We start from the raw sequence: 17567 nt of genomic DNA on the forward strand, positions 1-17567 counted from the left end.
GAGTAGGAGCTGTCATTCATAGATTCTTTTAGTTTGATTTTAAATGCTGGTTGGCTATCTGTCAGGCTTTTAATGCTTTTTGGTAAATAACCAAAGATTTTTGTAGCAGCATATTATTTATCCCATACATTACAGCTTATTATCTGGAAACTAACATAGGCCATACAACTACCTTTTTGCAAATGGTATTCAGTATTTGTCTCTGATATTCGTATGTTTTGTAACTGGGAAGTACAAAATAAAACTAAACCCTGATGAGAAATCAAACCCCTAACTTGTTTTTGCAAATTGTTCTTTAAAATAATTCACCCCTTTTTGTACCAAAGTCAGATTTATTCCAGGATAGTAAAAATCATCCTTTCTTCTTATGCAGTAGCAATGCACATTGCCACTGCTTTTGGAGTGGGAAGGGTTATTGGTAATAAATATATATATACATATATATCTCACACACACACACACACACACACACAATATATATATATATATATATATATATATATATATATATATATATATATATATATATATATATATCTCTAAAAAGCGCTGGCAGGTCGATAGACACACAAACAAACACAAACATACACACAAAATTCTAGCTTTCGCAACCAATGGTTGCCTCGTCAGGAAAGAGGGAAGGAGAAGGAAAGACAAAAGGATATGGGTTTTAAGGGAGAGGGTAAGGAGTCATTCCAATCCCGGGAGCGGAAAGACTTACCTTAGGGGGAAAAAAGGACAGGTATACACTCGCACACACACACATATCCATCCACACATACACAGACACAAGCAGACGTCTGCTTGTGTCTGTGTATGTGTGGATGGATATGTGTGTGTGTGCGAGTGTATACCTGTCCTTTTTTCCCCCTAAGGTAAGTCTTTCCGCTCCCGGGATTGGAATGACTCCTTACCCTCTCCCTTAAAACCCATATCCTTTTGTCTTTCCTTCTCCTTCCCTCTTTCCTGACGAGGCAACCATTGGTTGCGAAAGCTAGAATTTTGTGTGTATGTTTGTGTTTGTTTGTGTGTCTATCGACCTGCCAGCGCTTTTGTTTGGTAAGTTTCATCATCTTTCTTTTTAGATATATTTTTCCCACGTGGAATGTTTCCCTCTATTATATATATATATATATATATATATATTTTTATATATATATTAAAAAACCAAGATGATGTGACTTACCAAACGAAAGCGCTGGCAGGTCGATAGACACACAATCAAACACAAACATACACAAAATTCAAGCTTTCACAACAAACTGCTGCCTCATCAGGAAAGAGGGAGGTATATATATAAAAAAACAAAGATGATGAGACTTACCAAACAAAAGCGCTGGCAGGTCGATAGACACACAAACAAACACAAACATACACACAAAATTCAAGCTTTCGCAACCCACAGTTGCTTCATCAGGAAAGAGGGAAGGAGAGAGAAAGACGAAAGGATGTGGGTTTTAAGGGAGAGGGTAAGGAGTCATTCCAATCCCAGGAGCAGAAAGACTTACCTTATGGGGAAAAAAGGACGCGTATACACTCGCGCGCGCACACACACACACACACACACACACACACACACACACACACACACACACACACACACACATCCATCTGCACATACACAGACACAAGCAGACATTTGTAAAGGCAAAGAGTTTCGGCAGAGATGTCAGTCGAGGCGGAAGTAAAGAGGCAAAGATGTTGTTAAAAGATAGGTGAGGTGTGAGCGGCGGCAACTTGAAATTAGCGGAGGTTGAGGCCTGGCGGATAACGAGAAGAGAGGATATACTGAAGGGCAAGTTCCCATCTCCAGAGTTCTGACAGGTTGGTGTTAGTGGGAAGTATCCAGATAACCCGGACGGTGTAACACTGTGCCAAGATGTGCTGGCTGTGCACCAAGGCATGTTTAGCCACAGGGTGATCCTCATTACCAACAAACACTTTGTTGCTGGTCATTCCCACATAGAAAGCTTCACAGTGTAGGTAGGTCACTTGGTAAATCACGTGGGTGCTTTCACACGTGGCTCTGCCTTTGATCGTGTACACCTTCCGCGTTACAGGACTGGAGTAGGTGGTGGTGGGAGGGTGCATGGGACAGGTTTTACACTGGGGGCGGTTACAAGGGTAGGAGCCAGAGGGTAGGGAAGGTGGTTTGGGGATTTCATAGGGATGAACTAAGAGGTTACGAAGGTTAGGTGGACGGCGGAAAGACACTCTTGGTGGAGTGGGGAGGATTTCATGAAGGATGGATCTCATTTCAGGGCAGGATTTGAGGAAGTCGTATCCCTGCTGGAGAGCCACATTCAGAGTCTGATCCAGTCCCGGAAAGTATCCTGTCACAAGTGGGGCACTTTTGTGGTTCTTCTGTGGGAGGTTCTGGGTTTGAGGGGATGAGGAAGTGGCTCTGGTTATTTGCTTCTATACCAGGTCGGGAGGGTAGTTGCGGGATGCGAAAGCTGTTTTCAGGTTGTTGGTGTAATGGTTCAGGGATTCCGGACTGGAGCAGATTCGTTTGCCACGAAGACCTAGGCTGTAGGGAAGGGACCATTTGATGTGGAATGGGTGGCAGCTGTCATAATGGAGGTACTGTTGCTTGTTAGTGGGTTTGATGTAGACGGACGTGTGAAGCTGGCCATTGGACAGATGGAGGTCAATGTCAAGGAAAGTGGCATGGGATTTGGAGTAGGACCAGGTGAATCTGATGGAACCAAAGGAGTTGAGGTTGGAGAGGAAATTCTGGAGTTCTCCTTCACTGTGAGTCCAGATCATGAAGATGTCATCAATAAATCTGTACCAAACTTTGGGTTGGCAGGCCTGGGTGACCAAGAAGGCTTCCTCTAAGCGACCCATGAATAGGTTGGCGTACGAGGGGGCCACCCTGGTACCCATGGCTGTTCCCTTTAATTGTTGGTATGTCTAGCCTTCAAAAGTGAAGAAGTTGTGGGTCAGGATGAAGCTGGCTAAGGTAATGAGGAAAGTGGTTTTAGGTAGGGTGGCAGGTGATCGGCGTGAAAGGAAGTGCTCCATCGCAGCGAAGCCCTGGACGTGCGGAATATTTGTGTATAAAGAAGTGGCATCAATGGTTACAAGGATGGTTTCCGGGGGTAACAGACTGGGTAAGGATTCCAGGCGTTCGAGAAAGTGGTTGGTGTCTTTGATGAAGGATGGGAGACTGCATGTAATGGGTTGAAGGTGTTGATCTACGTAGGCAGAAATACGTTCTGTGGGGGCTTGGTAACCAGCTACAATGGGACGGCCGGGATGATTGGGTTTGAGAATTTTAGGAAGAAGGTAGAAGGTAGGGGTGAGGGGTGTCGGTGGGGTCAGGAGGTTGATGGAGTCACTTGAAAGGTTTTGTAGGAGGCCTAAGGTTCTGAGGATTCCTTGAAGCTCCGCCTGGACATCAGGAATGGGATTACCTTGGCAAACTTTGTATGTGGTCTTGTCTGAAAGCTGACGCAGTCCCTCAGCCACATACTTCCGACGATCAAGTACCACGGTCGTGGAACCCTTGTCCGCCGGAAGAATGACAATGGAACGGTCAGCCTTCAGATCACGGATAGCTTGGGCTTTAGCAGTGGTGATGTTGGGAGTAGGATTAAGGTTTTTTAAGAAGGATTGAGAGGCAAGGCTGGAAGTCAGAAATTCCTGGAAGGTTTGGAGAGGGTGATTTTGAGGAAGAGGAGGTGGGTCCCACTGTGACGGAGGACGGAACTGTTCCAGTTTATATATATATATATATATATATATATATATATATGGTTATAATAGAGGGAAACATTCCACGTAGGAAAAATATATCTAAAAACAAAGATGATGTGACTTACCAAATGAAAGTGCTGGCAGGTCGACACATACACAAACATACACACAAAATTCAAGCTTTCGCAACGAACTGTTGCCTCATCACGAAAGAGGGAAGGAGAGGGAAAGACGAAAGGATGTGGGTTTTAAGGGAGAGGGTAAGGAGTCATTCCAATCCCGGGAGCGGAAAGACTTACCTTAGGGGGAAAAAAGGACAGGTATACACTCGCACACACACACATATCCATCCACACATACAGACACAAGCAGACATATTTGGTCTTTAAATATATATATATTTTGTGTGTGTGTATGTATGTGTCTGTTTGTGTTTCTATCGACCTGCCAGCGCTTTCGTATGGTAGGTCACATCATCTTTGTTTTTTATATATATATATATATATATATATATATATATATATATATATAAAAAGTGCTTCTAACAGATGTGTGTGTGCGCAGTAGGCTTGAAATCTTTTCGTTTCACTGCCTGCATCCACATCTGACTGCGCCCTTCGCCCTTTGGAAACCTATACGAAAGAGAAAAAACGGCTTTGTAGCTTACCATTTCAAGAAATATATACAATTGCAATGTGCGCCTGGAAACACACACAGCACTTCAAACCGCCAATTTACGTAACTGTGGCATTCTGGGTAAGGATATGATACACACAATAGTTTATCAGTATTCAAGAAATGCCGCTAAATTGCAATAATAATAATTACATGTGAAATTTAATGTTACTTCCCTTCACAAAATGCTCGGTACAACCATAAGCACAACAGGATACCACCATTGTTTTGCCAATAGTCACGTGGTATAGCAGTAGAGATGTTGGTGCCACGAAATATACGTCATGACCAGTCTACCAATATCTATGGTCGAAGGATCCAAATCCCTTTATGCTAAAGCTCTATCCACTAAAGTATCTCTGACAAGGAAAAACAAATATATCTGTATCACCTCATTCACACATTAGGTGGGTCCCTCTCTTCTTTCCAAGCTTCCCTAATGTATCTCCCTTTTCTCCCTGAGAAAGCTAGGCAGCACTTAAATCTATCATTAAGGCAAATGTTTGTATTAACTTCTTACAGTAATTAATATCACAAGCAAACTTCAAATATCTGGCACCTGACAGCAATAGATATCTCCTCATACCTAATGCCGTAACAAGAGAAACTGAAAATTCAGATTCTTTATTTGCCATTGACCACATGCAGTGAAATAGGCTTTATAATGATGTCAAGATACATAAGAAGTTACTATATTAGTTAGTGTTTACATTACAAGTACAAATTATTTATGCTGCATTTACTCAATTGTACAGTATTGCAATCAAAGACTTAAAACTCAATTTCTATGTTACACGTGTCCAAGAATTCTGTAAGACTGTAGTATGGACTGTCTATTAACCATTTGTGCAGTTTACTTTTAAAATTATTGAAAGGCATATTGAATGCAGTATGTGGTAATTCGTAAAATAATTTCAAACAGTTCACTTTGTGAGAGTTGCCTGTTTTTGTCAGCCTATGTCTAGGAATGTCATTACTCTGTTTTTGGTGTCATGAGAGTGTGTGTTCTCTCTGGTGTTAAATTTTGTTCTGTTCTTTTTAGCATATATCAGTGATGCATAAATATAAGAATTTATTGCTGTCATTATTTTCATTTTGATGAATATAAGGGATGGCAGTGTTCCCTTGGACCAACCTTGCACATTATTTGTAGCACCTTTTTCTGCATCAGTGGTACATCACTGACATGACATGAGTGGCCCCATAGAAACAGCCCATAAAATATAGGAGAGTGAAAAAGTTCAAAGTAAGCTGTTCTGAAATATTTGTTACTCACTAGATCAGACAGTTTCCAGGTGAGATGGGACACCCTTGATAACTTTTTGCAGACCTGGTTGATATGGGGTTGCCAGTTAAGTTTGGAATAAATGTGTATTCCAAGCAGTTTTACAGATTTTGGTTCTACCTCGTTAGCCATCCCAACTGTAGACGCCAAGTTTTCTCTGGATTCAGAGGTATCATGTCACCAATATCACATTAAGTGGCCCTCACTATATGTTCTAGTTAATAGAGGAGATTAGTATGTAATGTTACAATAAAACTATAATAAAATTTATGCTTCTAACTGCAACTGCAATAATCCAGCAACATATTTCAGGAACCTTAATATTTAACTTCAAAATAATAATATTTGTACATACCATTCTCAGCTTCCTCACGGAGAATGTGCCTGGTAACAACATTTTTAAGACCAGCAAAACTAAAATCACAATTCCTATAGTCACTCATTGGACTGGGAAAGACAAATGCAAGCAGATTGCCTCTTTCAGATGCTTTCTCTATAGCCTGTCCTCCTGAGAGCTTTGAAAATTCAGGAATATTTCGTAACTTTAAACGTCTTGCTGTCTGAAACAGTGTGAATATACTGAAATAATCATGAGTTGTCCCAGCATTTATTACAAGATACAATATACACTAGGAACACAGTACTTGTCATGAATATAATTGGACCAACAATCACCATAGTATCTTACCACCATTAGACATTCAAAAATCTAATAAATCTTTCCTACGAGAATCCTGTCCCCTACATCACCGATAATTCAAATAAGCAGCACATTCCATTCTCTTTCTCTCTCTCTTCACTATAACATATAAACTGAGTGGTCAAAGTCACAGAAACGGCTGTCCAATTCAAAGATATGTCAATTATGATGCCCAAATGTTGTGGCTAGATGTACTGTATAGTGTGACTGTAGACAGACCATCTGAGTAGTCAGTTACAGAGAGATGTGTGGTGAAAATAGTAGCATATTACAAGTTAATTTACTTTGTATGAGGAATGACAATCAATGCAAGACCATTTGAGATTACACAAGGACTCCAATTTCCTAAGTCAACAGGGACTAGGGGGGATCTTCAATTTTACAGAGACAATGTTTCAAAATGAGAAAAATGACAGATAGATGCCTACAAGTGTTTTACTAACATATGTCATGTCACTGGCACAGAGCCATATGTGGTAACTGACCACTCAGTGTGAGACAAATCACTGCCATTTTAACATGTGATGGCAGAAATACATTTCTGTCAATACTGCATGGAAACAAATGTTCCACAAAGACTTCAGCAGGTGAAAACCAACATCACATCCTGTGCCTTCCCATGTGTCTACATTATGCAGTCTAGCAACATTTCTCATCTTTCTGCATCTACATCTACATCTACATGATTACTCTGCAAATCACAATTAAGTGCCTGGCAGTGAGGTTCATCAAAACACCTTCAAGCTAATTCTCTACCATTCCACACTCAAACAGCATGTGGGCAAAATAAACACTTAAATCTTTCCATGGAAGCTCTGATTTCTCTTATTTTATTTTGATTATCATTTCTCCCTAAACAGGGGGATGCCAACAAAATATTTTTGCACTCTGAAGAGAAAGTTGGTGATTGAAATTTCATGAAAAGGTCCTGCCGCAGCAAAAAACCCCTTTGTTTTAATGACTGCCACAGCAATTCGTGTCTTACGTCCATGGCACTCTCTCTCCTATTTTGCAATAACACAAAATGAGCTGCCCTTTGTTGAACTTTTTCAATGTCCTCCATCGACACTATCTGATGTGGATCCCACACCACACAACAATATCCCAGAAGAGGGCGGACAAGCATAGTGTAAGCAGTCTCTTCAGCAGTCCTGTTAATTTTTCTAAGTATACTGCCAATTAATCACAGTCTTGCTTTCCCCACAACATTTTATATGTGTATATATGCAGGCTGAAGTGATGGATAAAAATTTATATCTTGGACAGGATTCGAACCTGGGTCTCCTGCTCACTAGGCAGATGGGCTAACCACAATGCCACTCTGGCCCAGTGGCTTTGAACAACTGCATGGACTAACTACCCTAGCACACCTCCCTCCTCAATCCAAATTCCCATTCATGCCTCAGCCCATTTAATATCCCCCCTAAACTCAAAAAGCAATGCAAAAGCTTTCCATCCATATTGGAACAGCACCCCAGCATTGAACAAAACAGGGGAGCCTGCCTGAAAGTCAGGTATAAGTGCTTTAATAAAATGAAATTGTATAGTTCCAGAGACATCTTCAGGTCTCAAACATCTATGATGTATACATGCAGACAGAAGCAATGAATGAAAATTTGCACCAAGCCCAGGAGGTGTGCTTGGGTAGTCCATGCACTTGTGCAAAGCCACTGTGCCAGGGTAGCATAGTGGTTAGCACAGCTGCCTGGTTAGTAGGAGACCTGGGTTTGAATTCTGGTATTGGTACACATTTTCATTCACCACTTCAGTCTGCATACATACATCATAGATGTTTGAGACCTTAAAAGGTCTCTGGAATCATACAGTTTCATCTGATTATCTGTGTGATTCTTCCAATTTAAGTTATTTGTAATTGTAACACCCTAAATATTTAGTTGAGTTTGCAGCCTTTAGATTTGTGTGATTTATTGTGTGAATGAAATTTAGTGAATTCTGTTTAGTATGCTAGTGGATGACTTCACACTTTTCATCATTTAGAGTTAGTTGCCACTTTTTGCACCATACAGATACCTTCACAATCATTTTACTATTCATTTTCATCATCTGATGACTTTACAAGACAGTAAATGACAGCATCATCTGCAAACAATCTAAGAGAGCTGCTCATATTGTCTCCTAAATTATCTACATAGATCACAAGCAGCAGAAGACCTATAACACTTCCTTTGGGAACACCAGATATTGCTTCTGTTTTACTTGATGAATTTCCATCAGTTATTGCAAAATGTGGACCTTCTTATAGGAATCATGACGCCAGGCACACAACTGAGACAAGGCTGTGTACACAAACAAATTGATTCGAAGTCACTTGTGACGAATGGTGCCAAAAGCTTTTTGGAAACCTAAAAACAAGAAATCAGTTTGACATCTCCTATCAAAAATATTTCTTACTTTGTGAGAATAAAGAGCTAGTTGTGTTTCACAAGAATGATAAATCATTTTCTTCAAGGTAATTCGTAATGCTCGAACTCAGTATATGTTCCAAAATTCTACTGGAAATAGACATTAGTGATATGGGTCTGTAATTAAGCAGGCTACTCCTATTTTCTTTCTTGTGTATTGGTGCAATCTGTGCAACTTTCCAGTCTTTAAGTACAGATCTTTGCATGAGCAAGTGGTTGTATATGATTGCCAAGTATGGAGCTATTTTACCAGAATTCTCTGAAAGGAATCTGACTGGTATAAAATCTGGAACAGAGGCTTGCCTTTATTAAGTGTTTTAAGCTGCTTCACTACACCAATGATATCTATTTCTAAGCTACTCATGTTGGCAGCTGTTCTAGATTCAAATTCTGGAATATTTACTTCATCTTCTTTTGTGAGGGAATTTTGGAAAACCATCTGTAATTCTTTATTCAGTGTACTTACCTTGCTTCATATGATATTTGTTTTTGTTCTATAAAATCTTCTCCTGCTTTGCATTGCATCTGCTTATATTCAGAGCCTTTGCTCTCCTTTCCATGCAAAATAGGTGGTCGCCTGTTTCCAGTTATGACATCACAAACACAACTATATTTTAGCAACTCATGCTTTCATTGTAACCAAATCTATATTTCACCAAAATTTAACTTGATAAATAATACCAATAACCATTGTGTATCAGTTAAAAACTCATATACCAATAGCTATTTAGTGAAATCAGTGGCCCCATTCAATGATTTATGCACTTAATTTTTCCAATTTTTCTGATACCAATTTGTAAGTGCATATGGTAAGGGAAATTCTATAGTGGAATATAAGTAGTAGAAGGACTTTCTCATCCCCAATATATGAGGGGCATTCAATATGTAATGCAACACTTTTTTCTGAAAATTGGTTGGTTTTATTCATGATTCCAGTAAACCATATAATTCTCCACTCTTTTGGCTACAAACATTATTTTTCAACATAATCTCCATTCAATGCTATGTCTTTAGACCAGCTGACAGGGAGGGCTCTGTGCCTGCATAGTACCACTCCACTGGTCAACATCAGAGCCAACATCTTGCAGCATGTATTGCTTCGTCTGTCCTTCATTGGGCCAAACAGATGGAAGTTGGAAGTTGCGAGATCCAGGCTGTAGAGTGGATGATGAAGAACAGTCCAATGAAGTCTTGTGAGCTCCTCTCAGATGTGCAGACTTGTATGAGGCCATGTATTGTAATGGAGAAGGAGAAGTTCGTTAGCATTTTTGTGGCGACAAACACACTGAAGACATTTCTCCAATTTTGTGAGGGTAACACAATACACTTCAGAGTTTACTGTTGCACCATGAAGGAGGACATTAAACAGAATAACCTCTTTAGAGTCCCAGAAGACCATCACCATGACTTTACCAGCTGAGAGTGTAGCTTTGAGATGGCTCCTCTCCACAGTTTGCCATTTTGTTTCTGGTTCGAAGTGATGAACCCACGTTTCATCACCTGTGACAATGTTTGACAAAAACTGGCACAATTAGCCTCATAACATGCAAGCAATTCTGCACATATGGTCCTTTATTGCTCTTTATGGTCTTCTGTTAGACAGTGAGGAACCCAGTGGGTACACACCTGTGAGTACACCAACTGGTGAACTACTGTGTCACCACTACCAACAGAGACATCCAGTTGAGCAGTGCAGTGTTTGATTGTGATCTGTCGATCACCTTGAATGAGAGTGTCTGCATATTTCAATATTGCAGAAGTCACAGCTGGCCAGCATGCAGGAGATTGGATTGGTTTGCACTACCTTATTGCGATGATGACAGGTACCTCACCCAATGACTCATCACGCTTTTGTTCACTGCCAAGTCTCCGTAGACATTCTGCAAGTACCTATGAATATCTGCAATGCTCTGGTTTTCTGCTAAAAGAAAATCAATTTGACAGATCTCTGCTCGGAACGTGCATCCATTACATATGGCATTTTAAAGGCTATGTATAGCACCGGCAGCTTTCAGAACTTCATGAAACTATAGAGGCTGTAGCAGGAATATTCCACGATGTTCCACAACAATTTCTGCATCAGCCGAGAAAAAAAATTGTGTTGCATTACTTATTGAATGCCCCTTGTACATTCATAATAGCTTAAAGTAGGAATGTATTTTTGGTTGAAACTCTTTTGTGCACCATTCTTTTATCATTTGTTGTCATGTGACTTTTAGTATAAGGTAATACATTTGGCAACCAGGGTAAATGTCAATAAAGTTTGTCACTGTGTCCAAATTTTTCCTTACATCTGACAGTTTAAACATTAATCTATTACCTATATATTCACTGATATCATTAATAATGAAATGGGACAACATTTGCCACATCTGTACTGTCTTCCCCACATACTCCTCTGTAAGAAATTTTGTTGTGATTACAGAATATGAACAGCCACTTGTTTGCCTAATTTATCTGCAAATCTTTTTGCTACAGTCTATAGTTCCGCTCTTTTCATGGGAACTCTGAAAGAACATTGTTGTTTGTTAACCAGTTGTCCATTTTTGTTTTCCAGCAAGTTTGTCTTGTTTTAGCAGAAAGTCTGAATGTTTATTGTGATTCTTTTTAGTGTCTTAAAAAGGTGACTTGGCAATACCAAACTCTGTCATAATACCCTGGGCAGAAGCAGCAGCTTGGGTTTCATCAAGCACTCTCATTTTATCTTCTAAATTTGCTCCTAACACTCACCTTGGTTACTGTATTATGCTGTATGACACATTAATACTTTTTAAAGTGATCACAGAGATGGAAACTGTTCAAGCTTTCACTTTATTGCAAGCTTGTAACCAACAATGGCACATACATTATTTACTTTCAGCCAAGGATGAAGAAAATGGAAATGGAAGGGATGTGTTCAATATTTTATTTTAAATGTACTTGGCGTGAATGATGTCAGGCGCATTAAGTTGGAATTTCACTTTGCGATAAAAAACAAGATGAGATTACTGAAAACTCAGAATCAATGAAGTCCAAATTAGAGAGGGTTTGCTGTATAGAGAAAAGTCAAAACAACCTTTGGTAATATTATAAGGAAAGACCTCAACTTAAAGAATGGAAGAGGAGTTCCACTATTAAACCCAGAGGAGAGAGCTCATAAACGGAAAGAGAACATTGAGGGCCCTTATGTAGAGGAGAAATGTCTGATAAGATGATAGGCACTACATCTTCAGGCCACAAGTGGCCCGTCGGGACCATCCTACCACCGTGTCATCCTCAGCTGAGAATGCAGATGGGGGGGGGGGGGGGGCGTGTGGTCAGCACACTGCTCTCCTGGTCGTTATGATGGTTTTCTTTGACCAGGCCACAACTGTTCTGTTGCGTAGCTCCTCAACTGGCATCATGAGGCTGAGTGCACCCCCAAAACCGGCAAAAGCACATGACGTCCCGGGTGGTCGCCCATCCAAGTGCCAGCCATGCCTGACAGCACTTAACTTCGGTGATCTGAAGGGAACCGGTGTATCTGCTGCAGCAAGGCCATTGCCCCTCATAAGATGATAGAAGAAGAAATAGGAGTCAAAATGAAAGACACAAATGATTCAGTATTGGAGTCAAAGTTTAATAGAGTTTGTGAAGGCAGAAAGCACAGATAATACACGGGGCAGTCAATAAGTTCCCATCTGAGTGTACTGCTGCAACACATAAGAAACCCAGTATGACTCTGATGTAAGAATATAAGCACTGAAATGTAGGCAAGGGATTAGTGTGGTCTTCGAGGGGGAACTTTTTGATTGCTCCTTACAAATAGTCATTTGGGATTTCTAAAATTATTGAGAGAAGTAGCAACCAAATGGCTATTCAAGATGGTTTGTAATATCTATGAGTCTGGAGAGAGATCATCAGGTTTCCTAAAGAATATCACCCACAAAATCTCAAAATTAGCAAGGGCAGAAAAGTGAGATAGAAAGGGCAGAAAAGTGAGATAACTACTGAGCAACCAGTTTCAACAGCTCATGCATCCTTGTTGCTGACAAGAATAATATACAGAAGAATGAAAAAAATGGAAGATCTGCTAGATGATGATTAGTTTGGCATCAAGAAGGGTAAAGGCAACAGAGATGTCAAGGCAACAGAGATGCCATTCTGATGATGTGCTAGATAATGACAACACATTCATATGATTTGTAGCTCTTGAAAAACATTCAACAGTTTAAAATGGTGTAATATGCTTGGAATCCTCTAGTAAATAAGTGTAAGCTATGGGTAAAGATGTGTATTGTACAATATGTCACGAGATAACAAAAGGAGTGACAGGTGAGCCTTGTGCTGCACTTGGGAAAGAACAGGGAGTGCAGGGCCAAACGACTCAATGTGGTGTGCTGTCAAGCATTGCTAAAGCTCTGCTAGGAAGTACCAGAGAGAACTGTAGTGGTGCGGTTCATCTTTTTCACACACCATTTGGGGCAGAGTGCCTACAAAGTTGAATGTGCTGGAAGTGTGGTGGCACGTAAAGTAGCAGTTCAGTCATCCACCTGTTTGGGCAAGTCCTGTGTGTGTCAGGTGCCTGCAAGCCAAGGTCTTAAAACATAATACAAAAGGACATTGTCTCTTTATATAGGCACATTCTGGTCAAATGCTTTCAAACACAAAGAGTCTGAAAAGCAGCAGGCCCTATCAGTTACCAGTGTGGTCCAGTTGTGCCTAAAGCTGACAGTAACTGTTAGACACAACTGGTTGGCCAGGCATCTCCAAAGCATGTGCTTTTAAAAAGGTTTTCAATGGGACATGGTGTCAAACAAACAGTATAGTCACATAATTTTGCCATCTAAGGGCGGGGAACTAGCAGTGTGTATTGTTGTTGTTGTTGTTGTTGTGGTCTTCAGTCCTGGGACTGGTTTGATGCAGCTCTCCATGCTACTCTATCCTGTGCAAGCTTCTTCATCTCCCAGTACTTACTGCAACCCACATCCTTCTGAATCTGCTTAGTGTATTCATCTCTTGGTCTCCCTCTACGATTTTTACCCTCCACACTGCCCTCCAATACTAAATTGGTGACCCCTTGATGCCTCAGAACACGTCCTACCAACCAATCCCTTCTTCTAGTCAAGTTGTGCCACAAATTTCTCTTCTCCCCAATCCTATTCAATACCTCCTCATTAGTTATGTGATCTACCCATCTTATCTTCAGCATTCTTCTGCAGCACCACATTTCAAAAGCCTATATTCTCTTCTTGTCCAAACTATTTATTGTCCATGTTTCACTTCCACACATGGCTACACTCCATACAAATACTTTCAGAAACGTGTGTATTAGTCACCTGAAATGTTGCATGTGTTTGTTAAACACTGCATAAGGTATGAGCATCAGAGGTAGCCTGTCTTGCAATGCTTTCAAAAGAACTACAGCTCTGCCTGAGATGACCAACCTCATAATTAATATGTGTTGTTGTTGTTGTTGTGGTCTTCAGTCCTGAGACTGGTTTGATGCAGCTCTCCATGCTACTCTATCCTGTGCAAGCTTTTTCATCTCCCAGTACCTACTGCAACCTACATCCTTCTGAATCTGCTTAGTGTATTCATCTCTTGGTCTCCCTCTACGATTTTTACCCTCCACGCTGCCCTCCAATACTAAATTGGTGATCCCTTGATGCCTCAGAACATGTCCTACCAACCGATCCCTTCTTCTGGTCAAGTTGTGCCACAAACTTCTCTTCTCCCCAATCCTATTCAATACTTCCTCATTAGTTATGTATCTACCCATCTAATCTTCAGCATTCTTCTGTAGCACCACATTTCGAAAGCTTCTATTCTCTTCTTGTCCAAACTATTTATCGTCCATGTTTCACTTCCATACATGGCTACACTCCATACGAATACTTTCAGAAATGACTTCCTGACACTTAAATCAATACTGAATGTTAACAAATTTCTCTTCTTCAGAAACGCTTTCCTTGCCATTGCCAGCCTACATTTTATATCCTCTCTACTTCGACCATCATCAGTTATTTTGCTCCCCAAATAGCAAAACTCCTTTACTACTTTAAGTGCCTCATTTCCTAATCTAATTCCCTCAGCATCACCCGACTTAATTAGACTACATTCCATTATCCTTGTTTTGCTTTTGTTGATGTTCATCTTATATCCTCCTTTCAAGACATTGTCCATTCCATTCAACTGCTCTTGCAAGTCCTTTGCTGTCTCTGACAGAATTACAATGTCATCGGCGAACCTCAAAGTTTTTATTTCTTCTCCATGAATATTAATACCTACTCCGAATTTTTCTTTTGTTTCCTTTACTGCTTGCTCAATATACAGATTGTACAACATCGGGGAGAGGCTACAACCCTGTCTTACTCCCTTCCCAACCACTGCTTCCCTTTCATGTCCCTCGACTATTATAACTGCCATCTGGTTTCTGTACAAATTGTAAATAGCCTTTCGCTCCCTGTATTTTACCCCTGCCACCTTTAGAATTTGAAAGAGAGTATTCCAGTCAACATTGTCAAAAGCTTTCTCTAAGTCTACAAATGCTAGAAACGTGGGTTTGCCTTTCCTTAATCTTTCTTCTAAGATAAGTCGTAAGGTCAGCATTGCCTCACGTGTTCCAGTGTTTCTACGGAATCCAAACTGATCTTCCCCGAGGTTGGCTTCTACTAGTTTTTCCATTCGTCTGTAAAGAATTCGTGTTAGTATTTTGCAGCTGTGACTTATTAAGCTGATTGTTCGGTAATTTTCACATCTGTCAACACCTGCTTTCTTTGGTATTGGAATTATTATATTCTTCTTGAAGTCTGAGGATATTTCGCCTGTTTCATACATCTTGCTCACCAGATGGTAGAGTTTCGTCAGGACTGGCTCTCCCACGGCCGTCAGTAGTTCCAATGGAATATTGTCTACTCCGGGGGCCTTGTTTCGACTCAGGTCTTTCAGTGCTCTGTCAAACTCTTCACACAGTATCATATCTCCCATTTCATCTTCATCTACATCCTCTTCCATTTCCATAATATTGTCCTCAAGTACATTGCCCTTGTATAGACCCTCTATATACTCCTTCCACCTTTCTGCTTTCCCTTCTTTGCTTAGAACTGGGTTTCCATCTGAGCTCTTGATATTCATACAAGTCGTTCTCTTATCTCCAAAGGTCTCTTTAATTTTTCTGTAGGCGGTATCTATCTTACCCCTAGTGAGATAGGCCTCTACATCCACAGCCATACAACCTCACTAATTCCCACTATATCTAACTTCAACCTATCCATTTCCCTTTTTAAATTTTCTAACCTACCTGCCCGATTAAGGGATCTGACATTCCACGCTCCGATCCGTAGAACGCCAGTTTTCTTTCTCCTGATAACGACATCCTCTTGAGTAGTCCCCGCCCGGAGATCCGAATGGGGGACTATTTTACCTCCGGAATATTTTACCCAAGAGGACGCCATCATCATGTAATCATACAGTAAAGCTGCATGCCCTCGAGAAAAATTACGGCTGTAGTTTCCCCTTGCTTTCAGCCGTTCGCAGTACCAGCACAGCAAGGCCGTTTTGGTTATTGTTACAAGGCCAGATCAGTCAATCATCCAGACTGTTGCCCTTGCAACTACTGAAAAGGCTGCTGCCCCTCTTCAGGAACCACACATTTGTCTGGCCTCTCAACAGATACCCCTCCGTTGTGGTTGCACCTACGGTACGGCTATCTGTATCGCTGAGGCACGCAAGCCTCCCCACCAACGGCAAGGTCCATGGTTCATGGGGGGGCATAATTAATATAGGGACACAAATCATTAGACTGGCTGTCCCTGCCTCCTTTTTTAAATCAACTGCCTTTTCGAATCAGAACATGATTAGCAATGTCTATCAGTGAAATATGGAGAATACTTGTGTATTTAATTCAATAAAAGAAGTAATACCTGATCATGAGATAAGTCAAGATAATTTAAGTTTTATGAGAGACAGAAATGTCAAGAGGGTGAAACTTCCAGCCCTTATATCTTCAAAAGCACACCCATCAGGTAAAAATGGGAACCTTCTTCATGGATCAGGGATAGAGGACTACCACACTATTTACCTCCCTTGAAAGTACCAGGACTCATTTCCGAGTTTGGATGGCATGCTCATAGTACACTTACTGTTATAATGTATATTGATATTGTAAGTAGTCTTCGCAGGTTTGCCACCGGATAAAGTTGAGCAAATTCCACAGTATTCCCTCGGAGCAACTGTCCAACATCTTCAGGTGGTTCAACCTTGTTGGTGGCTAGGTACAACTGATGGTATCCACACGTCAACGCCCCATTTCCAGAACACATGCATGAAGAATGCGCAGGTGCAGAAATCACGTATGCGCAAATGATTTGCAGATACATGGTGCCATGTTCAAACACACTCTGTCAAAACTCACAGAGCGGCTCTCCTGCGCATGCGCTGTATGCTGCATTTACTAACAGTGCAGCCACACATAACTCACCAGAGACCGTATTAAACCAATGTTGTGATGGGTCTGTTACCAAAACTTGATTTTTGAGTCGTGACTTAATAGCAGCCAATGCAGGGTTCCAGGCTGTGCTCAGTTGAAATCCCACATCCCTGTTGATGAGATTATCAGTTGTACAGATATGTACTGCTTCCTTAATGACGCAATCCCAGAAAGATGATGCCAGGGATAAAACTTCCATCTTTTCAAAAATCATGCGATGTCCTGTATTCAGACTGTGTTCCGCAATTGCTGACTTTTCTGGTTGACGAAGGCGTGTATGATGCTGATGCTTATCGCAGCATTCTTGTACTGAACAACATGTCTGGCCTATAT

At 40.8% G+C, this 17567-nt stretch overlaps 1 protein-coding gene and 1 pseudogene across 1 annotated transcript in view; both read right to left on the minus strand.

Annotated features, from left to right (window-relative positions):
- Nucleotides 1-17567, minus strand: part of LOC124777608 (probable tRNA N6-adenosine threonylcarbamoyltransferase, mitochondrial) — a 100010-nt gene that overhangs the window by 17136 nt on the left and 65307 nt on the right. The window contains exon 5 of the mRNA XM_047253069.1: nucleotides 6018-6222. Coding sequence (XP_047109025.1) covers nucleotides 6018-6222 — 205 coding nt within the window. The remainder of the gene's footprint in view (nucleotides 1-6017; nucleotides 6223-17567) is intronic.
- On the minus strand, nucleotides 12192-12309 carry LOC124778479 (annotated as a pseudogene).

The sequence above is a fragment of the Schistocerca piceifrons genome, chromosome 2 (assembly GCF_021461385.2).
Source record: "Schistocerca piceifrons isolate TAMUIC-IGC-003096 chromosome 2, iqSchPice1.1, whole genome shotgun sequence".
Taxonomy (NCBI): Eukaryota; Metazoa; Arthropoda; class Insecta; order Orthoptera; family Acrididae; genus Schistocerca; species Schistocerca piceifrons.